The following is a 24,623-nucleotide window of genomic DNA, read 5'->3' as shown; positions in this document are numbered from 1 at the left end:
TAATGCAATCCTATGGGCAAAAAAATCCAAAATGGCGGGTGGAGGGCTCCACGAAAAGAGAAGCGATCCACTTATGGTTGCTTCTCTTTGCCATGCTTCTCCAGCCCCCCCCCCCGATCCACTTCTCCGCCTGTAGCAGAGGCGTATCACCCCGATCCGCTTCTGCTTCTCCGATCCGAGGAGAAACGGATAACACCCCTAATTTCTACCAGTCTCTGGGGGCCAGCCAACATTCACTTCTCCTTTTCTGCTCTTACCTATTTAAGCTTTATCGTGCTAAAGTTTAGCAAATTACTTGACAAGGGAAAAAGGGAAAATCTAGACTCCAGGCTTTGGTTTTTTTGCATTACTTATTTAGATAGTCAACCTTATTCATAAGGTTCAAGCCGGGAAGCATTTCTTTGTCATATTGATCTTCCATGTATAGGTTTCATAGACTCCACATTCTTTTTCCATATTAGGAAATGGAGAATGCTGTTGGTGGTGCAGATGTCGGGGGGGGGGGGGGGGAACTGGTTTTGAAGGGAAAGATACAATTGTCTATGTTTCCCAAGACAGCACGCTGTTCGTATCAGTAGATCATTCACAGTAGACCTGCAACAATATGTTGCACCATGGAGTGCTTCTGTTCTGTTCTCTCGGCCACTCTCCATTCTGTTCCCTCTACCAACAATGTCAGCTAAGGATAAACTGTCAGCTAAGGATAGTGTGTCTCCTCTGAAAGAATGCTTAGAGGCGGTAATGGGCTGAATGAAGAAAAACAAACTGAAGTTGGACCCAGACAAGACGGAGGTGCTTGCTGTCAAAGACCGCAACCTGGGTTTGGGGGGGTGTCAACCAGTTCTGGGATTACACTCCCCCTGAAAGACTGTGTTTGCAGCTTGGAGGTGCTCCTGGATCCGTCTCTCCAAATGACAGCCCAGATAGATGTGACAGCCAGGAGTGCCTACTATCAGCTTCAGCTGATACTCCAGCTGGGCCCCTTTCTAGCGTTGGAAGACCTAAAGACGGTAGTGCACACGCTGGTAACTTTGAGGCTCGACTTCTGCAATGCGCTTTACATAGGGCTACCTTTGTGCCTACTCCGGAAACTTCAATTAGTTCAAAATATGGCAGCCAGGCTGGTCACCGGTATACCTAGGGGTGACCACATTACATCAGTTTTAAAATCTTCACTGGCTGCCAATTAGTTTCTGGGTGAAGTATAAAGTGTTGGTTATCACCTTTAAAGCCCTACATGGTTTGGGTCCAGGCTACCTGCGGGATCGTCTTCTCCCATACAATCAGCCCTGCACACTCAGGTCCTCTGGGAAGAATCTACTTCAGTCAGCAAAGACTATGCTGACAACCATAACCCAGAGGACCTTCTCTTCTGCTGCTCCCAGACTGTGGAATGGCCTGCCGGAGGAGATTCGTCAACTTAACAGTCTTTTAGCATTTAAGAAAGCTATAAAAACTGATTTCTTTCGGCAGGCCTATCCAGTGGAATTTTAGGTTTTTTAAAAGAAGTTTTAACAATGTATACTATGTGTTTAATCAGTATTTTTTGTATTTTATACTTACTGTTGTTCCCCGCCTCGATCAAAATGGAGAGGCGGGTAAGAAATATTGTTGTTGTTGTTGTTGTTTGTCCAGGAGATTAGGGTTGCCATCTTGTTTACTGCTCCTGTTCCTGTAGCAGGTGAAGGGTTTTTTTTTCCAATTGTGGAGATAAGCTGAAGGGAAAAGCTTCAGCTGCAAACTTTAGTGTAGTAGGCTGCTGTTAAAACCACCTTGTGAATTCCTTGAATAGAAAGGTGGGATATAATACCTCAAATCAATGAAAGTACAAGAGCAAGAAAGATGAGATATAATGTTTTGGGCAGTGGTAATGGGTGGTAGGAAGGCCGATATACCCATGTTCATCTGCTATGGTAGGGGTGCAGAACCTGTTTCAAGTCAAAGGGCTGAATTCCATTTTGGAGAAGCTCTTGGGGGTTGTGTGCCAGTGGGCATGGGCAAAGGCAAAAGGGGTGTGGGGAACCAAAATATCGCCATCATTTAACTTAAAGCTCTTACAAGCATTAGCTAAACCTTAGGAGAAGCATTTCAGCCTTTCAGAATGGGGGGAAACTGCAGAAAAGCTGGAAAACCACCCAACGATTGGTGTTTGAGGGAAAGGGAAGGGTGCCAAGAGCTGTCTGGGGACCCCAGGAAGACAGGATCCAGGATACCGGACCTGAGGTTCTTCACACCTGTGTTATGGCAAAACCGGGGGGGGGGGGGGGGCTGTAGTGCCCTAAAGACCAATGTTACATGACACAGGAAACATATTTCTCAACTAAGAAAACAGATTGTGGGGATGGTGTTAAACACAATACGTTTATTAATTAGGAAGTAAACATAACTAAATTTGGACTATTCTGCTTCAGGAACTATTAGACCTCTTACTATTAGCACATCAAAACCAATTGCTGGAGTGATTGGGTACAAAAGCAAGTTAAACTGCTATAGAGGTTGATAGATAATGGGATAAGCAAAACCAATTGCTATAGGTCTGTAAACTTTCTGAGGATGGACTTTGTACACAGCTATTCAGGGCTTCGTGTCAATTTTTAACAGCAATATTGTTAAACCCACCCAAGTACTTGATAAGCTGTTAAACAAGCAGTTGGTGCAGAAAATAGACTTAAGGGCTGTTCTAGCTGTATTACTTCCTAACACCTAGAGGACTGGTGATGCTTAAACTAAAAAGTAGGATCTCCAGGTAAGAGAAAATCATTTAGCAAGTGTTTGTTTCTCATGTTTATTTTTAAAGATGATTTTTTTTTTAAAAAAAAAAAAAACCACTAATACTACAACTTATCAATTATGTTCTCAGCAATTCTTGGCTTTCTTAGGCGTTTCTAGGAACGCCTCAGGAATATGTATGTATTCTGTGCAGGCAAATCCAGATAGTATTAAAATAACCTCTCTTTGTCCACTGATCTCCAGTTTTTCAGTAGTAAATGTGACTATATGGTATATGGTGAGCTTATTCAAGCAAAGTAGACTATTTTTCAACACAGCAATGAGATAACAAGTGCTTAACTTGCTACAGCAACAATAACAATTAATAGGATTTCTATGGCATCCCATTTATGAAAAAGAAGAGGAGCCTAGCAGTTTCTGAGGTAGTGTTTTGGTGGTGCTATCTCTTTAAATGATTGTGGATCTGTGGGCTGGGTTCCTGTAGGATGAAGAGTTGAGGTGGCATAGGGGCCATTTCTGTATATAGAGTAATGGTTTCTATGGTAGCTCATCAACTCCTGGCTCACCCAATGGAGTTCAAAGAAAGAGAGGGCTTCTTGCTCCAGGAGCATTGATCGTGTGCCCATTGTACCACACCCCGTACTTACATCCTTTCCACTTGGTAGGATGATAAAAAGACCAAGCTCCCACAGAGTGAGAGAGACAGAATGAAACTGGTTCTTCTGCCAGTCTTCTGTTCTGAGTGAATAAAATGGGGTGGTTCACAAACTACACAGCAAACCACAGTGGCCAGGCAGGTATGCATGATCAGCAGGGGAGACAATACAGTATGGATTGTTTCTATTGCCCCCCTCCCCCGCATGTGCCCTCCATTTGCTTAATTACCCACACTACCTAAAGCCAGCATGCAATGGGTGCAGCTTCTAGGCCACCCCACAACCCATAGCTTGTAGGGGTTGTAGAGTGGGTTAGAAGCCAGGCGCCAGGTTTCCGCACTGTGACAGCCCATGGCATGGGCAATTTAAACAAATGCCTGTGCACAAGCGGCACATGAGGGGCTGGGGAAAACAACCCAGAGTGTATTGCTTCCCCTGTGATCATGTGAACCCAGCCTATCTGTCATAGGGTTGCTGGGTGGTTTGTTAATAACCTCTGCCAGCCACCCTCACCAGGTTTGGAGGTCATGACAACCCGCGCCCAGCGAGAGTAATTAGGGAAATTAGCTGGCCTGCAATCAGCACATGCAGGAATTGTTATCAAAACTACTATGCCTTATTAACCAGCCTCGTGTCGTGCAAACTCTGTTATTGTCTACACTGCATAGTCGTGCTCTCCAGTAGGGCTGTGCTCCGCTTCTCCTCGGACTGGAGAAGCAGAAGCGGATTGGGGTGCTTCGCCTCCCCTTAAGGCGGAGGCGAAGAGGATCGGGGGAGCAGCTGAGTGTCATGGAGCAGATCGAGGTGAAGGCAGATCCTTTGCCTCGATCCAGAGCTCCGCAAAAAAGGTAAGGGGAGTTTACTTGGCCCTGCCGCTGCCACCGCCGCTCATGTGGTGACGGTGGGAGAGTCAGGTAAGGGGGAAAGGGGGAGGGGGGTCTTACCTGCATCCGTCCACAGTCCCACGGCTGCTTCAACTGAGCCCGAGGACTCAAACAGGAAGAATAGTTGAAACAGCCACGGGTCCGCGGATGGACGCAGGTAAGGGGGAGGAGGGAGGGGGTTTACCTGACCCTGCCGCCGCCGCCGCCCATGCAGCGACGGTGGCAGAGCCTCATAAGGGGGCAAGGGGGAGGTCCGTTGCGGCTCGTCGCCGGCTTCACTAGAGCCTGCGGCTCAACCAGGAAGTGTAGGCTGCAAACGGGGCCTACAGTTCCTGGTTGAGCTGCAGGCTCCAGTGAAGCTGGCGACAGGCCGCGATGGACACAGGTAAGGGGGAGGAGGAAGGGGGGGCCTTACCTGGCACCGCCCCCCACAGCTGCAGAGCTCCAATTCAGAGCCGGAGCTCCTCAGTGGAGCGGAGTGGACCCTAGGCGGATCGAGGTGAGGCGGAGCGGGCCCAATTTGCAGATCGGGAGTGGAGCGGATCGGGGGGGGTTTCCGTGCACAGCCCTACTCTACAGGCTTTCAGACAGGCACCTTCCCAATCCCTACCAGGAGATGCTGGGGATTAAACCTGCATGCAAAGCATGTCTTTTACTACTGAGCTACAGCCCTTCCCCTAATGGCGATGACCTCACCCACCTACCCATTCTCACAAATGATTGTAAATATTCCAGCCTTAGAAAGTTCTAATCCAGATGGTTTTGCTGCTGTTCATGCAGATGCAAGCTAGCTATTTGGCTAGTTTCCTCCTTATTTCTCCAAACGTATGGACTGGATGTGTCCAGACCCAACATTTTGCTGATCATGGCGGACGATCTTGGGTATGGGGATTTAGGATGCTTTGGCAATGATACCATCAGGTAAGTGTCACCTTAAAAACACGTGTGAGCAAACCGAAAAGGAAGAAGTGAGAAAACACTCATATATTGCAAATAATGCAAAGGCTTCTCATGGAAGGAAAGTGGAAGGAGGGTGAATTGAAATGAAAGTCCTCTTTGCGGGAAAGAAAGGTGGCACAGAAATTAAAAAATAGAATGGGATCTATTTTATTTATGTGAATTATTTCAAAGGAAGCTGTGGTAATAAAAATATAGTACACACACTATACATAGTTATGGCAGTCCAAGCAAATTATCAGATCCCACTTACTCTTGCACTCATTGCACGAGGGGCTGGAGAAATAAGGAACATCTGTTGCAGTGCTGCCAGGTGGCAGTCTAGCTGGGCTGTCATCCGGTCATACTGTTCCTCCAGCCCTGCCTTGGGAGCTGATTAGTGGGGGCAGTTGGTTCTTTGAGAGTGGAACCTACAGCCGTGACAGGAGGAGAAGGTTTCCCCCTCTTCTGGCCCACTCCTGGGCTAGGTCCTCCTGGCCCAGCCTTTGTTAGTGCAGTCACTGACTTCCCTGCCTACCAATCCTGGTCTTGCAGAGGTCATCACCTTCTTATGCTTGGAATATAGCTGTTGGATGATGGGGCCGGAAACGAATTTTACTAACAATTCTGCTTTGTGGGAGGGGGGTGCCCTCCTTGTAGCAATGTTGCTTGTGGGTTGGTTGGATGTGTCTGACTATATTATCATCACAACTTTCTGCCAGGTGATGGAGGCATTAAGCAGGATCCATAACCAGGGTGGACTCCACATTCATGAACGGAAATCCCCTGAAGGGGCTTGTGGGAAGGATCCTGCTGAGACCTAGCCTAGTTCAGGTGTTAGTTTGCCTGCAACAAACTAACCTGCAGATAAGATAGAAAATGTTGCCTAATTATACTAATGTTTAACTCTTTCTCCCCCATTAGGACTCCTAATATTGATCAGCTGGCAAAGGAAGGAGTGAGGCTTACTCAGCACATTGCTACAGCCTCACTTTGTACCCCCAGCAGGGCAGCTTTTCTGACTGGCAGATACCCAATCAGATCAGGTGGGCACCCCCTTTAGGGGCTGATAGATGAACATGTACAGAAGGAGATGCAGATGTGCCAGTGGTGCACAGACAACAAGGATTAGTCTCAGCCACAACCATCTCTGACGTAGACTCTGAAAGTAGCATATATATAGAAGCCTCTTCCATGCTACAGTTGTGGTGCCATTTTCCTTGATAGATATAGGCGTGCGCAAGGAGTGTACCAATGTGCCCAGGCACACCTTAATGTCTCAAGCAATAAATATCAAATTGAGGGGTCCATAGGTGGTTCTGGACAGAGCAGAAATGGCCCTATGGCTGCTCCATTGCCTCCACCCCCAACAGTGCACTGTTGCTCCTGGCAGCAGGAGCAAAAAGGAATTGCTCTGCTAGAAACCTCTCTACCAGGAGCCTCATTTCAAAGAGGCCAGGAGGAGAGCCCCTGAAGGCTAATATCAGCTCATAAGATCTTCCTCCAGCCAGTTTCACCACAAAACTACACCAATGTTGGGGCTTGTCTCCTCATCCCACCACCACCACCTGCAACAGCCCTCCCGTGGTCAGGCAAGCTGAACATGGAACAGGGGATCAGTGTCTACAGTGTTTAATAAATGAATGAATAAAAATAATGTCTTTTAAAAATAAATAAATAAATAAATGATATTCCTTGGGTGCACATCATAATGAAATGTGCTGCACATGCCTATGTTGGTAGAACAGGCCCTTGGTCAGCCATCAAGTAGCACAGGGTTCCAGTCATCTATGCATACAGCTTAGACCCAAAACAGTCATTACTTTAAAGATATAGCTAGCAGCTATGTGTGTTTTTTCTGTTTTCTAGCAGAAACACAGGGCTCCCAATTTGGATTAGGATTCTGTCATGGGGGAATGGGGGGCGGGGGTGGCTTTAACCTTTCCCATCCCCTGCTGTGGTCCTGATCTGGATGATGTGGGGAGGGGGGATTGCAGTTTATATTGCCAAATAGTCATTTGTTATCAGTTCAAGCATGTATTGCTTCCTAGGGTCAATGCAAAAGCAGTAATCTCACACTTTATCAATATATCACCAGAATGTAAACAAGCTGTGCGTACTCTACTGCAACCAGTGGCAACAGTTGGCTAAAATGGAGATGGGGATAATTTGTGTCTCCTTTACATCCTAGGCTTGGCATCTAGAACGGAGTCTCGTGTCTTCTCCCGCATTGGTTGCTCAGGAGGGCTACCCACAAATGAAACAACATTTGCTAAGTTATTACAGCAGCAAGGCTATACCACTGGCCTAATAGGTACAGTATATGGCTGTGTTTCTTTACTTTTCACTGACATTGCCAGATTTCAGAGTTTCAGATTCTTCTTGGGGTCTCCAGAAAAAGAAGTTAAATCTCAGGGTGAGCTTCCAGAATCAAGAGGGCAACAAGTTATATTTCACAGGGCTCGTCCAGCCTTTTCCCAACCCCCATCTCATACCTTCTAAAATTCAAATTACCCCTTTTCCAGGGCCGTATCTACACTAGTCTTATAACGTTGCTAGTGTCCCTTTCTAACATCGTTCTCTGTATCATTTCTCTGTATCACGGGACACACTAGCGTGACTTATGTTTCACTGCAACAGAACTTCAGGGCACATGGTTCAATTGTTTCCGTTGTTCTCCCTCTTCTGTGAGAGCTGCTGGGTTTGCTCCGCCCACTGCCTGCCTCATTCCTAGCCGGAAGGGTAATAGTCATAAGCACACACAATCCACCTCCCAAAACACCTTAACACAAGTTCCAGGGAATTGCCTGAATGCGTAGGAGCCAGCCACTTTGCTGAAGCTAAGCAGGGCTGGGTCTGGTCAGAGTTTGGATGGGAGACCAAATTGAAAAGTTTTAGCAACAGCCCCATTTAAGCCCCGCTGGTCATGAGTTTTGGGCTTTGGACCCTTGTTAATTTTCCTGCAGGGAGCTCCAGCGATCCTTTGAGTGCTCCTCAGCTCCTTTGCAAAGAGGGGGGAAATGTTTTAAAAAAAAGGCATAAAAAATCAACCGATGGCCCAATTTGATTCAAATTTGGTATTTGAATTACTGTGCCAATTTTGGTGTCTTTATCTATAAAGCTTACGCAGATGTAAGCATTTGTTTAAAATCCTGCTCTTGCGCCCACAGCAGCGGCTGGGGTGAATCTTTTGCAAAAGGAGCACAATTAACGCTGGATGCATGGGACTACTTCACAATCAAAGCAGATTCTAAGGTGGAAAACTTCTGAGTCCTTTGCATGCAATTGTCAGTGATTGCACAGTATAACGCTGGTGTGATTTATCTGCTGTAGCAGATAAGATAGCAAACGGGGCGAAGGAAGGAGAACAGGAAGTGGGCGGAGCAAACCCAGCAGCTCTGAGAAAGGGAGAGGAGAATTAAGGGTAGAACGAGGCACATGAATCTGTAGCCACGCTGGAACTAAGAAATAGAACCTGTAAGTACAACTCATTTACAACGTTGGAGGCCCAGGGTCACGTGACGCTGTGCGTCACAGTAACCCATTCAAAACGTTAGAATAACACCAGTGTAGATTCCCACCAGGATGCTTTCCCAGTCCTAAACTTTTCTACACAAAGCTATAAAATGGCTATATCTACTTTTGGTTTCATTGCAGAATTGAGCACTACAATAGAGGGTTTCCTTTCCTGCATTTCTGCAACATAATGTCTAGGTGGCATTATAGTATAGTGGAATGCTGCAAAAACGCTGATCCAGTCAAATGCTAGGCATCCTCAGCGGCTCTTTGCATCCTTCAATTCTCTTCTGAAGCCTAATCCGCCATCTCTCCCCGCCTCTCTGTCTTCTAATAACTTTGCCTCTTTTTTCAGTGCTAAAATCCAAACTATCCGCTCTGATCTGGCCAGCTCTGCTCCTCTTCCAGTTCCTGTTCCTCATCTGTCAGTTCCTCCTGCAAATTTCTCTGCGTTTCCTTCGGTCTCAGCGGATGAACTGTCTACAATACTGCGCTCTTCGAAGCCTTCCACTTGTTCTCGTGATCCGATTCCTTCTCGTGTCTTTATTAATCTTATTCCTGCTATCCTCCCTTCCTTGCTTCATATTATTAATCTTTCTCTGTCCTCTGGTTCATTTCCTTCTGCTTTTAAACATGCTACAGTCTCTCCCATTCTTAAGAAACCTACTCTTGATAGGCTATCTCTGTCTAACTACCGACCTGTCTCTTTGTTGCCGTTTGTTTCAAAGATCCTGGAGCGGGCGGTCTACTCTCGATGTCTTGACTTTCTTTCTAGTAACTCTGCTTTGGATCCACTTCAATCTGGATTCCGTCCTCTGCATTCCACCGAAACAGCCCTTACTAAGATCACCAATGATCTCCTTACTGCCAAGTCTAAAGGCCATTATTCCGTTCTTATTCTCCTTGATCTAACTGCAGCCTTTGACACGGTTGATCATGATCTTCTCTTAGATTCCCTTCATGACCTTGGATTTTGTGGCTTTGTCTATAACTGGTTTGCCTCCTATCTAGCGGGTCGCTCTTTCAGCGTGTTGGCTAATGGCAGCTCGTCTTCCTCCTTTCCCCTTTCAGTAGGGGTTCCGCAAGGCTCAGTGCTTGGCCCGTTGTTGTTTTCCTTATACATGTTGCCCTTGGGCAAGCTTATTCAATCTCATGGCCTCCAATCTCATCTGTACGCCGATGATACACAACTATATCTGTCATCTCCGGAACTTTCTCCTGATGTTCACGATCGTATCTCGGCATGTCTTTCAGATATCTCAGCTTGGCTGCTTCATCGTCTTTTGAAACTCAATATGGCAAAGACTGAATTGCTCGTTTTTCCTCCTAAACCTTCTCCTCATCTCTCATTCTCTCTTACTGTCAATGATGTTACGCTGACTCCGGTCAAGGAAGCTCGTAGCCTTGGCTTTATATTTGACTCCTCGCTCTCCTTTATTCCTCATATTGAGGCAGTAGCTAAATCCTGTCGATTTTTCCTGTATAATATTGCCAGGATTCGATCATTTTTGTCTGTCTCTTCTGCCAAGACGCTTGTTCATGCACTGGTTATTTCACGGTTGGACTACTGCAACCTTCTTCTCTCTGGCCTTCCTTCTTCTCACATCAGTCCGTTGGTTTCTGTTCACCACTCTGCCGCAAAGATCATCTTCTTGGCTCGCCGCTCTGACCATGTTACTCCGCTTCTGAAATCTCTTCATTGGCTTCCAATTCACTTCAGAATCCAATATAAACTTCTCCTGTTAACCTTCAAAGCTTTTCACGGTCTAGCTCCTTCCTATCTCTCCTCTCTCATCTCACACTTTTGCCCCGCTCATGCTCTTCGCTCCTCTGATGCCATGTTTCTCGCCTGCCCAAGGGCCTCTACTTCCCTTGCTCGGCTCCGTCCATTTTCTTCTGCTGCCCCTTACGCCTGGAACGCTCTTCCAGAACATTTGAGAACTACAAGTTCAATCGCAGCTTTTAAAGCTCAACTAAAAACTTTTCTTTTTCCTAAAGCTTTTAAAACTTGATGTTGTGCAGACTTTATACTGTTAGTTTTACCCTACCCTGTGCCTGCTTACCCTACCCTGTGCCTGTTTGCATTCTCTTCCCCTCCTTATTGTTTTAATATGATTTTATTGGATTGTAAGCCTATGCGGCAGAGTCTTGCTATTTACTGTTTTACTCTGTACAGCACCATGTACATTGATGGTGCTATATAAATAAATAAATAATAATAATAATAATAATAATAATAATAATAATAATAATAATAATAATAATACACAAGTGAAAATGTGGTTTATTTCGCCTCCAAAGCCAGATGGCTGGAGAGCTGCTTTAAAGTGTCACCACCAGGAAAACTGGAGCGACCCACCCACCCACTTTGAGGGACTCTCTTACTTCTCACCTCATTCTTTCCCTGCTGGCTTTTAGGCAACAGGCCAGGCCAGTTCTCTCCTAAAGAGCTTTTGGGATGCCCAGATGGTTTAAATTTGTAATTGCGTGTGTTTTATTTCTAAATAAATGTGATGAGTATCTAGCTGGTTATCTGGATTCTGGGTTTGTGAGGTTAAACAACCACTTTTAAGTTGATTGATACTTCCACTATCAATGTTTATCTTCTTAGGAAAATGGCACCAGGGTATGAACTGTGAATCTCACAACGATCACTGCTACCATCCGTTAAACCATGGCTTTGATTTTTTCTATGGCATTCCTTTTACGCTTGTAAATGACTGTCAGGCTGGCAAGATTCGCGAGCTGAGAGCATCATTGCAAGCAACATATTGGTTTTACACGCAAATGGTTGCCCTTTTGGTGTTCACTCTTCTGTTGGGGAAGATGACTGGTTTGTTCTCTGTGAAATGGAAAATAATAGTATTTGTTACTTTGAGCGGCATCTTATTTTTTATCTCCTGGTTTGCCAATTACGGATTTTCAAGATATTGGAACTGTTTCATGATGAGGGATCACGTAATTACTGAACAACCCATTAAGCTAGAGAACGCTGCTTCCAGGATACTGAAAGAGTCTGTTTCCTTTATTGAACGGTAAGTAATTAAATTATTTAACTTCAGGGTAATTATACTTTTTAAGTTTGGAAAAGAGTGGCCTGATTTTGAAACTTCCATCATGTCAGTGCTAGGGATGGGGCAGGCCTACATATTTGCAAGTATAACATCTCAAATTGCCACAGCGTCATAGGGATGTTTTTTGAGCTCTAAACATGCCCTGCTGAAGTATTGATACATTGCAGTCGAGGTGCCCATGTGACCATCAGTATTCTTAGGGATGTGGCAAAAAAACCTGTTCAGTTTGCATTTAAATGCAAATTTACCTAATTTTGCACCTTAGAACCAGCATGCGAACCAAAATTCAGTTATCCTTCCAAATTTGCATTTCTCCAATTTTTGGAATGGAGTTCACCAATGGGGGAAAAATACAACATGCATATATTAGGGAAAATAATTTTCCAAAAATGCATTATGTTAGAAAAATAGCTTGGGGAAAGTGAGTAAATTACACAACCAGGCATAGAAAAATTGATCTATTTGGAAGAAATGTGCACTAAATGTTTATGAATGTTCATGTGAATCTTAAAAATAAATAAATTTAGAGTTCAGGATGAACTGAACTTAAGGCTTTGTCTGAGTTGGGAGTGAGAGGTACTGCATTTCAGTGGTTTTGCTCCTACTTTGGTGGTTAGCTCCAGAAGGTGGGGCTTGAGTAATATTATTCAGCCCCATGGATTCTTCACTGTCCCCCATACTATTTAATATCTCCAGTGTTTACCATACTATTTAATATCTGCAAGAAATTGTTGAATGAGGCCATCAGAATCTTTGGAGTGCATTGTCATCAATATGCTGTTGAGATGCAGCTCTATTTCTCCTTTTCATCCTCATCTGGTGAGACTGTGGATGTGCAAAAGCAGTATCTATGGACTGGATGAGGGCTAATAAACTGAGACTACTCGCCAGATGGATGGTGTTCAGCCAATTCTGGATGGCGTTGCACTGCCTCTGAAAGACCAGGTTCGTAGCTTGGAGTTCTCCTGGAGCCATCGTTGTCACTTGAGGCTCAAATGGCCTCAATGGTACAGAGTGACTTCTGCCAGCTTCGGCTGGTGGCCCAGCTATGCCCCTATTTGGACAGGGATCACATGGCTCCAGTAGTCTATGCTCTGGTAATCTCCAAGTTAGAGTACTGCAATGTGCTCTGTGTGGGGCTAACTTTGAAGACACTTCAGAAACTGCAGGTTACGCAAAATACAGAAGCCAAATTGATAACAGGATAGAAACTAACTTTTCCCTTCCCCATTTGCAGTTGGCAGTGGCTTAATGTGAGCTCTTCATTTTAGTCCATCTCTAACAATAGATGCCTAACATACCCTTTGCTGCCATGGATTTGAATAAGCCAGGGATTGGGAACCTGTGCCCCCCAGATATTGTTAAACTATAGCTCCCACCATCCACAACCATTGGCCATGCTAGCTGGGCATGCTGAGAGTTGGGGGTCCCAACAACATCCAGAGGGCCACAGGATCCCCACCCTTGGAATAAGCATATGGTTATAACTTCCCTTCTCCCTCCTTGTCATCCTTTTTTATGTGTGAATATTTTTAGTATAAGTTTTGAACCTATAGAGGAGGGTTGTCTATTTGTACATCAGCTAGTGCACCTTTAAGTGCATTATTGTTTGGTTCTATCAGGTTCAAATTAGATGTGGTGGGAAGTCCTACCCCAGTCTAAGATGTTTTGCTGCCTGAGGTGGAGCAGCCAAGGACCCTTCTCCCAAGTCAAGGTGCACTTCAGGCAGAAAATCCCTCAAGTGCCTCTCCCCCTCTCTGGCAGTATTACTACAACAAATTAAATAACTAACAATTTGCTGCCCTCTTTATGCCCCCCTCCATATCAGCTGCCACACTCTGTCTAATGGTAGGGCTGGAATTGTGAGGGGTTCATAAACAGATTTCCTGGCATCATTTTTAAGGCAGCCATATGTGGCCATAATAAAATCCCACTTAGGGATTTTATTATATTAAATGATATAGAAATATTATTAAATAAATGAGGTTGAGGAAGTGGGGTTAACCCCTTTTCCCCATTCCATTTCCCTGAGAGAAATCCCTCCTGCACCTGAAGATGCTTTTGAGAACCAGTGTGATGTTATCTTTAAACTATTGGACTAGGACCAGAGAAATATGGGTTCAAATCCTATTCAGCCATGACCCCCACTGGGTGACTATGGGACAATTATCTGTCTCAGCCTTTCCTTCCTTGTGAGGGTAAAGTGGATGGGGAGAGCCATAGTGTGCCACACTGACTTTCTTGGAGTATGAAATCAGTGTAATGATTAGCCATGGATGTGGTGAAGAAGATGGAGCCACAGCTAACAGCAGCTCCAAGGGCGGGAGAGATTGCAGTCGCAGAAACAGCATAGGGAAAAAAAGTTAACCTGCCTTGGCCAGTGTTGTTGCCGTTATCCAAATTGTGACCCCCATGGTGCTGGTATGAGGTCTAATAAAAGACATTGGAGATGTGATCACAGATCTCCCACAGCGTATTGAGCTTCATCCTCAATGTAAATAAATAAATGTGGTGTACAGGATCAAATATTTTGTTGGTATGTGCGATAACTGACTGGCTATGAATCCCATTTAAGAACCTAAGAAGTGCCCTGATGCTGGATCAGACCAGAGGTCCATCTAGTCCAGCACTCTGTTCACATAGTGGCCAACCAGCTGTCGATCAGGGACCAACGAAGCAGGACATGGTGCAACAGCACACATACACCCATGTCCCCCAGCAAATGGTGCACACAGGCTTACTGCCTCAGATACTGGAGTTAGTTAATGAATGTTTCTGTTATAGGAAAAAGCAAACGAAAACTTAAAGGCTTTAATTTTTTTTAATTCATATTTTTCAGAAACAAGCAAGGACCATTCCTCCTCTTTGTTAGTTTCCTACATGTCCACACACCCTGCTTCACAACAAAGCTGTTCCGTGGGAAAAGTAGGCATGGTTTATATGGGGACAATGTAGAAGAGATGGACTGGATGGTGGGTAAGTAGCATTTTTAATTATCATATTTATCGAAGGAACAGAAAAATAACCTTCCTGGGGACCTTTCCTTCTTCCTGAAGGTGTAACCTTCTCAACTGAAGATAGTATTTACAGTCATGTGAAAAAGAAAGTACACCCTCTTGGAACTGTATGATTTTACATATCAGGACATAATAACAATCATCTGTTCCTTAGTAGGTCTAAAAATTAGGTAAATACAACCTCAGATGAACAACAGCACATGACATATTACACCGTGTCATTATTTATTTAACAGAAATAAAGCCAAAATGGAGAAGCCAGGTGTGAAAAAGTAAGTACACCTTATGATTCAATAGCTTGTAGAACCACCTTTAGCAGCAATAAAGTGAAGTAATCGTTTTCTGTATGACTTTATCAGTCTCTCACATCATTGTGGAGGAATTTTGGCCCACTCTTCTTTACAACGTTGCTTCAGTTCATTGAGGTTTGAGGGCATTTGTTTATGCACAGCTCTCTTAAGGTCCCGCCACAGCATTTCAATCGGGTTGCGGTCTGAACTTTGACTGGGCCATTGCAACACCTTGATTCTTTTCTTTTTCAGCCATTCTGTTGTAGATTTGCTGGTGTGCTTGGGATCATTGTCCTGTTGCATGACCCAATTTCGGCCAAGCTTTAGCTGTCGGACAGATGGCCTCACATTTGACTCTAGAATACTTTGGTATGCAGAGGAGTTCATGATCGACTCAATGACTGCAAGGTTCCCAGGTCCTGTGGCTGCAAAACAAGCCCAAATCATCACCCCTCCACCACCATGCTTGGTTTTCGCCAAATGTGGCACTGTGCATTATGGCCAAACATCTCCACTTTGGTCTCGTCTCTCCAAAGGACATTGTTCCAGAAGTCTTGTGGTTTGTTCAGATGCAATTTTGCAAACCTAAGCCGTGCTGCCACGTTCTTTTTAGAGAGAAGAGGCTTTCTCCTGGCAACCCTTCCAAACAAACCATACTTGTTCAGTCTTTTTCTAATTGTACTGTCATGAACTTTAACATTTAACATGCTCACTGACACTTATAGAGTCTGAGATGTAACTCTTGGGTTTTTTGCAATTTCTCTGAGCACTGCATGGTCTGACCTTGGGGTGATTTTGCTGGGACGTCCTCTCCCGGGAAGATTGGCAACAGTCTTGAATGTTTTCCACTTTTGAATCATCTTTCTCACTGTAGAATGATGGACTTTAAATTGTTTAGAAATGGCCTTATAACCCTTCCCAGATTGATGGGCAGCAGCAATTGCTTCTCTAAGATCATTGCTGATGTCTTTCCTCCTTGGCATTGTGTTAACACACACCTGAATGCTCCAGACCAGCAAACTGAAAAAACTTTGGCTTTTATAGAGGTGGTCATACTTGCTGATGATCAATTAATTATGGGCATTTGGTTAGCAGCACCTGTCTGCTACTTAGCATCTTAATTCCTATGGAAGCAGTAAGGGTGTACTTACTTTTTCACACATGGCTTCTCCATTTTGGCTTTATTTCTGTTAAATAAATCATGACACGGTGTAATATGCCATGTGTTGTTGTTCATCTGAGGTTGTATTTACCTAATTTTTAGACCTGATAAGGAACAGATTATTGTTATTATGTCCTGATATGTAAAATCATACAATTCCAAGAGGGTGTACTTTCTTTTTCACACGACTGTAGTTTTGTACCTGATTTGAAAATACTTGGAACAGAGTTTCATAAATCTGGAAGTTCTCACCAGTTCCCTCAAAGAGTTTTACTGTACTATCTTGCCTCCAACATCAAAGATTTCACTTAACAGACTCAAAAATGTGTGTTGTATAGTCTAATAATCTGGTGACAGGAAAAAGGAAGAAGAAACAGAGCTGTATATTTAAGATTCTACTATGGCAATATCATTTCAATGTCTGCCAATGACAGATACATTTATTTATTTATTTATTTATTTTTACATTCGGATCCTGCATCATCAAGCAAACCCAAGGTGGCTTATATAATCCTCTTTCTCTCCATTTTATTCTAACAACAACACTGTGAGATAGAGTAGGTCGAGAGTCAATGACTGGCCCAAAGTCATCCAGTGAGCTTCATGGGCAAGTGGAGACTAGAACCTGGATCTCCTAAGTTCCAGTCCAACACTCTAACCACTACACTGCCTTTCTGCCACAGTGCCATAATTTTTGTTTGGCTATGTTTTTCTAACACTGTAGGAAAAATTCTTGCTGCTATTGATAAAGAGGGCATGAGGAACAACACCTTCACTTACTTTACATCTGACCATGGCGGATTTTTGGAGGCTAGAGAAGGAAATGTCCAGCTTGGTGGATGGAACGGTATATACAAAGGTAAGATAGCTGTTACTCATGAACCAGTAACTTCCCGTTTGGATTATGGCAATGTGTTATATGTGGGGCTGCCTTTGAAAACAGTTTGGAAGCTTACGTTGGCATAGAATATGTCTGTGAATCTGCTGACTAGGACTGGGCATTACAGACATATATGAGCCAGTACTTTGTTACTTTCACTGGGTCCCAGCTCATTTCTGGGCCCAGTTTAAAGGGCTGTTCTACATCAGACTTTTATCCATACCTTTACCAGGGCTTCTGCTTCCAGATTCTTTGCGTGATTAAGATCGGCTCCTTTACATGTGTTGTTTTTGGGGGGATTTCTGTTCTCTGTCGTTGTATGTTTCATTGTGCAGCCAGTAGATGGTGCTGTGGTATAGCAAGATTGCAAAAATACACCAGTCCTCTATGGCAAGATAAAACAAAATGCCAGACTTTCCACATTAAGAAAAAAAAAGCCACAGTATTGGTCACAAGGTATTAGAAAGGCCCTGGAGGTTGATGACATCATGTAAAGGACCCACAAACTTCAGTGAGTGACCAATCAAGAGCTCACAATGAAACTCTTGTGGAGAGATGCCCAAAGTGTTAAATTTGGCCTTTAAGGCCCTTCATGGCTTCAGACCAGGGCATCTCCTCCCACATATATGTACCCAAACCTTGAGATCCTCTTTGGAGCCCTGCTCTGGGTGCCCCTGCCAAATAAGACTTTACAGCTGGCCTTGCATTAGTGGCACCCTGGTTATGGAATGCCCTCTGCTTTGTGTCTGTGAAGAAAGGTACAAACAAATTATACATACATACATACATACATAATATTAGTGTACTGTAGATGCATTATTCTGGAGGCTATTTTCCGAAACTTAGCAACTTCATATTTATTGATTTTTAATTTTCAAGCTAACTTTGCTTTCCCCATATTTTTGGAACATTGCACTCTTGTGTTTTTCTCCTTTTAAAGATCATTTCTCTATATATATTCATAGTATATCTCTGCTTTGATAGGCTTTTTATTTCCCCAAAAGTATTTAATATTCTGGGGATGTGTTTAGTTTTGAGTTTGAAATCGTATGCATGGCTATGAAGTCTGGGGGTTTAAAAAAGGATAATGATATGTGGACTTGATAAAGATGTGTTAGGTTTCAGCAGACTATGAAAGCTCAAAGGGCAGTGTGAAAAAAAGATGTGGTGTCTCTGAGAACATCAAAGAAGACTCCAAAAAAGAAGAGTATTTACAGATTCCTCTTCTCTAAGGGTTCTGCAATACCCTTCTATTTGAGTATCTTACAGTTAATTTGAGAATTAAATCCACGTTCATTGCCTAAGTCCAGTGTAATGGAGTTCCTCTGGAGCAAGAGATGAGGGTCTATGGGGGACTATGAATGACCTCATAAGATGTTTTCCATGTAGACCCACACACTTCCGCTCTTCTGTCAGACCTTGATGATATAAAAAAAAATGATGTCTATCTGTGGTAGTGGACACATGGTAAGTTCAACATGTTAAACTGTTACCTCAGGCCAAATGAGACATTACTTTTAAAGACATAGCAATCAATTACATCTTCTTCCTTGTTTGCTTTTTTACTCTAGCATAAGCAGGGGGCTTTGACCCACCACACCCTGTTATGGCCCCAATTCGGAATTGCCCTCTCCCCATGCATGCAATTTATAGTGCCAAATAGGGATCCATTAAAGCAAATGGATTCCTACTTGGCACTATAAATTGCAGATGAGGGGCATCTCTCTAGATTGAGACCCCTGCACTTACATTAGAAAGGAACAAAAGGCAATTGCTACTTGTTACATCTTTTAGATAATGTCTGCTCTCGCCCTCAGAGTGATAAAGTAAGTGGGTTAAATGGAGATCTCATAATGAGAAACACTGCAATTTTTTGTCATAACTCAGGCATTGGCAATTTGTAGGCCAAAACATTTGGAGGGCCACATTTCCCATCAGCCCTAGCCAAAGGTGAGGGATGATGGAGTTGTAGGCCAAAATATTTGGAGAGTCACAAGTTGCTCACCTCTGCCATTACTGGTGATGAGCATATTTGAAAAATAAGCAGAAGACAATTTGCCTAACACCAAACAAATAACTATTACACAAATCATTCCTATCCATACTAATTCTACCAACCTCCCTGCTTACCCCCACCCCAGACTTTTGTACTAGATAAAACTATCTCCTTTCACTCAGTTAAAAGCAATATTCATTCATTTATTTAAATTATTTCTGTCCCATCCTTTCATTTCAAAGATGGTTTCAACCTGGCTTCAAAACACACACACCATAAAATACAAAATACACAATAGGTCAGCAACAGAGGAGGGGGTTCTGTTGAGTTTGGGTTCTGGTTCTGCCAGCTCCAAGTCATCAATCAGGTTCTTTTGGTTATCATGATGAAACAAGTCACTTTACAAAAAGATGACTGATCGATCCCACATTTCAGAAGTGGTGTGTTCCTCAAGCACAATGGGACTAACAAAGGTTGGATGACAATATTGGATGCTACCCCTTTACTCCTATGGAGGAAGCCATTATCAAAGGGCAGACTGCCTTTTTGTGGCAAGAGTTTAGACATGGGCACGTGGCTCTCTACCAAGTTGGGGGGGGGAAGTCTTTTTTCATTGACATTGGAAACTACAGAGACTTTTGAATGAAGCAGATCTGATTGTGAACTGCTGAGGGATTTTATTATGTTCAGTGCTATATCACTGTCATAAATAAATGAGTAACTGTTTGGACTGTGGGACTGAACTGATTGTTAATTTAACTCACGTTTTTTCTCTTCTCTTACCACTTCCATGGCAGGTGGAAAAGGCATGGGAGGCTGGGAAGGAGGAATCCGTGTGCCTGGAATAGTCAGATGGCCAGGAATGGTTGCTGCTAACACTGTCCTTGATGAACCCATCAGTCTAATGGATATTTATCCCACAGTGGCTCACTTGGCTGGGGCATCAATGCCACAAGACAGGTGTAATATAGTGGTCTAAAAGGAGATGGAGAGACAATTGAATTCAGCTAAGAAGAACTTGCAAAAATGTATTCCATATCATCATGGCCACTAATTTAGCTTCCCAGCACATTGCAGTCTTGAAACATCTTCAATACTTTTCATCTATAATGTTGCAAATGTTCTGCAGCAATTGGCCTAAAGAAAGTGGAAATATTTTGACTTCTGAATAACATTTGTTCCAGTAAAACTCGGATATGCTTCCCCATAGCAAAGCAGATGTTTGTAAAATAAATTTTATTTTTACAAAAACATTTCATATTTTAACTATTATAGATCTATAAGGATTTAGGATGTGCTATCTTGAAAACAAGGGATGTGTAGAGTAGACATAGTATCCATACTCAATGAGTTGGTTACTAATGTTTGGCAAGGCACAAATGAATCCTTGTGGTCAAACTCATTCAAAATTTGTTTGCCCACTAATTCATGAATATACATCCATTTTAAATAAATGGCATGATTTTTCCCCAGCTAGGCTAAAAATAGCCTCAGTTTTTGTATAGCATTCTCAAGTTCCTAAAATCCAGGAGGGGATCTATACAGCATACTGAAGGCACACGCAAGCGCCTTCAGTGCGACCCGAAAGTGTGTGTGTAGATCCTGCTGGAAGAGGCGGAGGAAGAGGTAGAGGAGGAGGCAGCTGGGGAATCCGGCCGCATCCTTGCCGCCGCCGCCACCCACCTCCCCGCCGGCCTCGTCCCAGCCACGGGGGTGGGGGGGCGAGACCCCCTCCCGCCGCGGACCAGGCTCCTCCTTCCCTGCCCAGGCCAGCCCCAGCACATCCTCCGGGCTGATCAGGAGGCCGGCAGGGAGGTGGGCGGCGGCGGCGGTGGCAAGGACCCCTCCTCCTCCGCCTCTTCCTCCGCCTCTTCCAGCAGGATCTACACACACGCTTTCAGGTCGCACTGAAGGCGCTTGCGTGCGCCTTCAGTACGCTGTGTAGATCCCCTCCAGGTGTCCTTTGATGCACACACATAGTGATGAATTGTTCATTTCAATCCATCAGTGCTTTTCTTTGCACATATGCATTGTCTTCATCCATTGAAACCAACAGGGAAACAATGCCAGATGTGGGACCTCTCAGTTATATCCAGTGGCTGTGTTCTCACATATGAGTTGTGGTATGAGTTGTTGAATTCTGGGTTGTCATGATGTGCAAGCCCAGTCATGCTAACAAACCATAGTTTGTTAACCACGAACAACCAAGAAAGAGAACTTACTGCTTGTTGTTGGGTTGTGCACTCTGGCTTGTTTAAACCATGGGTTTGTCATTTTGTGTGAACCCGAGAACTTTGTATTGTTTTGCTAGGCTGAAGAAGTGATTGAAAAAACGTAATTCTACATGCCAGTACTACGGTGTTGCAGAGGCAGTTGAGATATAGGGAGGGAGCAGATAGAGGAGGAAAACAACACAGGGATTGAAAAAACAAACTGTTACATCCCAGGTGAGGAGAACACAGCTACCCAGAAAAACCCTGGATAGGGCAACAAACAATTGGTTAATCATGGATTAAAAAAATCATGGGTTAGCATAGTGTGTAGACTCATTGAAAGGAATCGGAATTTTACTTCTTTTCTCCCCTTTATGTTAGGGTAATCGATGGCAGGAACCAGATAGCTTTATTACGGGGAGCAGTGCAACATTCAGAGCACGAATTCATGTTTCACTACTGTGGGCTGTATTTACATGCTGTGCGCTGGTACCAGAAAGAAAGTGAGTATAAAATGTTCTTCCTGTGGCAGATTGATTTATTTGAGTAACATAAAATGCTTAGCTTTGGCTGAATCTACACCAAGCAGGTTATTACACAATGAAAGTGGTATACAGTATAAAAGGCAGGAGCCACACTACTGCTTTATAGCGGTATTGAAGTGCACTGACAACTGTTGGGGCCCATTGATGCATACCATATACCACTTTCAAACCACTATATCCTGCTTGGTGTGGCTCCTGCACTATGCAATATCTTTCTTGGTGTAGATTAGTTCTTTGTCTGAACCATTCAGCATGGTTGCTTCTCAGTCAAAACTGGTTACAGGCTAGGCTGTATAGATTCCATTCTTTGATGATTACGAAGCAAAATGTTTCTCTTACTTTTTTATTTTAAGAAAATAGGTTTCTTTCTGGTATGATTCAGGGTTCTCTCTGCAGTAATGCTCTGTGATTCAAGAAAACTAAGAAATTTGGTAGGACTCCTAAAACATAATAAGACAGTATAGATAAAGAGATTTATTTTATTTGCATTAATCTGAAAGTCTACATGTTTTTACACATCACTTGGTTTTCCATGTAGAAACTTAAAAAAAACTTTTCACTGGTTTGTTTGCCTCTACTACAGGACACTGAATGTGTAGTATTAAATGTTCCACTAGAGGGCAAAGGTACTCAAGCTTTCCATGCATAAACCTGCATTTTATTGCTTCCTTTCGCAATGTTTATTTTTCTAAGAAGTGGCTATTTCAGAGCAACAGAATGGCTAAGTGCCTGAATCTGAAAATGATTCAACAAAATCATACACAATTGTAGAGCATATATCCCCTAAATGGTTTCAACATCCCTCTATGTTCTGTGAAATATAACAATATAGTGTAGGAGACAGTGCAGGTTTGGACTTTGGGGCAAACTGAATATTGACCAGTAAGGCATGGGCTCCTTATTTATTTATTTATTACATTTATATACCGCCCCATAGCTGAAGCTCTCTAAGTGGTTTAAAAAAGTTAAAAACAGTGGACATTAAAAAGTATACAAAATTTATCCATTCTTAGGAACTTGTAGATCGTGTATTCATGGAACTAACAGTTCACATATTAGATCCTAAGAATAAATGTACCACATGTGGTTTGGCAATATTGTTGTTTAATTTTTTAACCAAATTATATACCAACTATGCAGATTAGTTGCCCCCATAAGCCTAAAGTAGTATGGCCCTTTGGAAGTTGCTCCAGTCGGACACTGTTATTTTCTGCTGCAGTTTTCATGTGTTCTTGCAGATATCAAAGTTCATGCTGAAGTCACTCAGTCAGGAGGGGCTCAGGATTTCATGTCTGCCATGTCCTAACTAATACCTAGCCTCTACACATGCAGCAGGGCACGCTGTCAATCTGGTATTCTGGTCTTGTGGAGTTGGTGCTCTGAAGGTGAAGGAGTGATGTGTGACTGTTGTCATGGGCAAATCACTGTCTGGTTAGTTTATCTGGGTATCACTACCTAGGGCTCATAAGAATAGTCCATCCCAGGCACCTGATAGATCCAAGTGATTTCCTGAATGCGCTCAGGGATTTTCCTGCCTTGTGTGTCAGTGGTAATGTTGAAGCCTTGGCTGATCCGTGGAATATGACAATGGTCCAGGCCATTGACACTATTGCTCCTATCCAGACTTTCACTCCTGATGGAGGCAGTTCAATCCCTGGTTTAATAGGGTTGAAGGCAATGAAACAGCAGGGATGTCAGCTAGAGCACCAATGGAGAATAACTACCTCTCCCTCCTGCTGACTGCTGCTCACCAGAGCTATTTTGAGATTTGTGAAGGGAAAAAATGAATTCTAGATCTGCCTTGTGAAGTCAAGGCAGTTAGCAGTTCTTAACCTGTAGCAGAGCAGTATGAGAATAAGGGTTGCAGAAGTGAACCATGGTAATTTAAAGCTCTTTTCAACCTGGAATCTCTTAGGGGAACTACTGAGCACTAAATTGCTTCCATTTCTTCTCTCTAAGGTGGTGCTCTCTGGAAGGCCCATTATGTGACTCCAACATTTGATCCAGATGCGGCCGGAGCCTGTTATGAAAAAAGGCTTTGCCATTGCTTTGGAGAAATGGTAACCCACCACAACCCTCCCTTGCTTTTTGACCTCTCAAATGATCCTTCCGAAGCCAATCCCTTGTCACCGGCATCTGAGCCACTTTTTAACACAGTTGTAAGTCATATTGAAAGAGCAGTGGCACAGCATCGTAGGACACTCACTCCTGTCCCAGAACAACTTGATGTGAACAATATCATATGGAAGCCATGGTTGCAGCCATGTTGTGGAACATTCCCGTTCTGTTGGTGTGATGACAAAAGTAATAGTGATCCCATAATCATTTAAACAAATGGTAAAAAGAATCATTTTGCCTGTAATAAACACTTCTGACATCTTAAACACAAGGTCTCCTTCATACGCTTGACACAGAATTGTGGGGCGGGGGGTCATAATGTTCCTTGATGGTGAGAGAGGAAGGTTAAACAAGTTTGTGCTAACAATGTATTTTAACTGCATTAACAAAACATGGATCTTCAAGGAGGCAAATGCTTGAACTGGGAGATTTGAAGACAAGTGCCTGAATTGGAGGGATCTGGCTTTGTTCTGAGGTTTTAAAATTAATACATTCATGTTGGGTGAAAATACATCTCTCAAGAAATTCAGAACTGCCTCAATGAAGATCCCAAGGGGTGGAGTGATGAATACCTCTCTGCTTGGTGTGTGAGCATCATACATAAGC

General features: G+C 43.5%; 1 protein-coding gene across 1 annotated transcript; it reads left to right on the top strand.

Moving 5' to 3' along the window:
• The first annotated feature begins 2,615 nt into the window (after positions 1–2,615).
• LOC134399596 (arylsulfatase H-like) lies at positions 2,616–24,229 on the top strand. Its single transcript, XM_063127679.1, has 10 exons — positions 2,616–2,746; positions 5,051–5,191; positions 6,131–6,252; positions 7,398–7,520; positions 11,334–11,757; positions 14,636–14,772; positions 16,990–17,124; positions 19,939–20,101; positions 21,736–21,857; positions 23,859–24,229. The coding sequence occupies exons 1-10, from the start codon at positions 2,718–2,720 to the stop codon at positions 24,227–24,229; spliced, it is 1,767 nt and encodes a 588-aa protein (XP_062983749.1). The 5' UTR covers positions 2,616–2,717.
• The last annotated feature ends 394 nt before the right edge of the window (positions 24,230–24,623 follow it).

This window comes from Elgaria multicarinata, chromosome 5, assembly GCF_023053635.1.
Source record: "Elgaria multicarinata webbii isolate HBS135686 ecotype San Diego chromosome 5, rElgMul1.1.pri, whole genome shotgun sequence".
NCBI classification, from domain to species: domain Eukaryota; kingdom Metazoa; phylum Chordata; class Lepidosauria; order Squamata; family Anguidae; genus Elgaria; species Elgaria multicarinata.
Note: the sequence above shows the minus strand (reverse complement) of the source record. Positions and strands in the feature narration are given on the sequence as shown.

Bases quoted from the DNA above. Each gene is read 5' to 3' on its own strand.
- LOC134399596 (XM_063127679.1), top strand. From the start codon at position 2,718: ATGCTTAAACTAAAAAGTAGGATCTCCAG. The intron at 11,758-14,635 runs GTAAGTAATTAA...CATATTTTTCAG, and splicing joins TCTGTTTCCTTTATTGAACG to AAACAAGCAAGGACCATTCC. The intron at 21,858-23,858 runs GTGAGTATAAAA...CTTCTCTCTAAG, and splicing joins GCGCTGGTACCAGAAAGAAA to GTGGTGCTCTCTGGAAGGCC.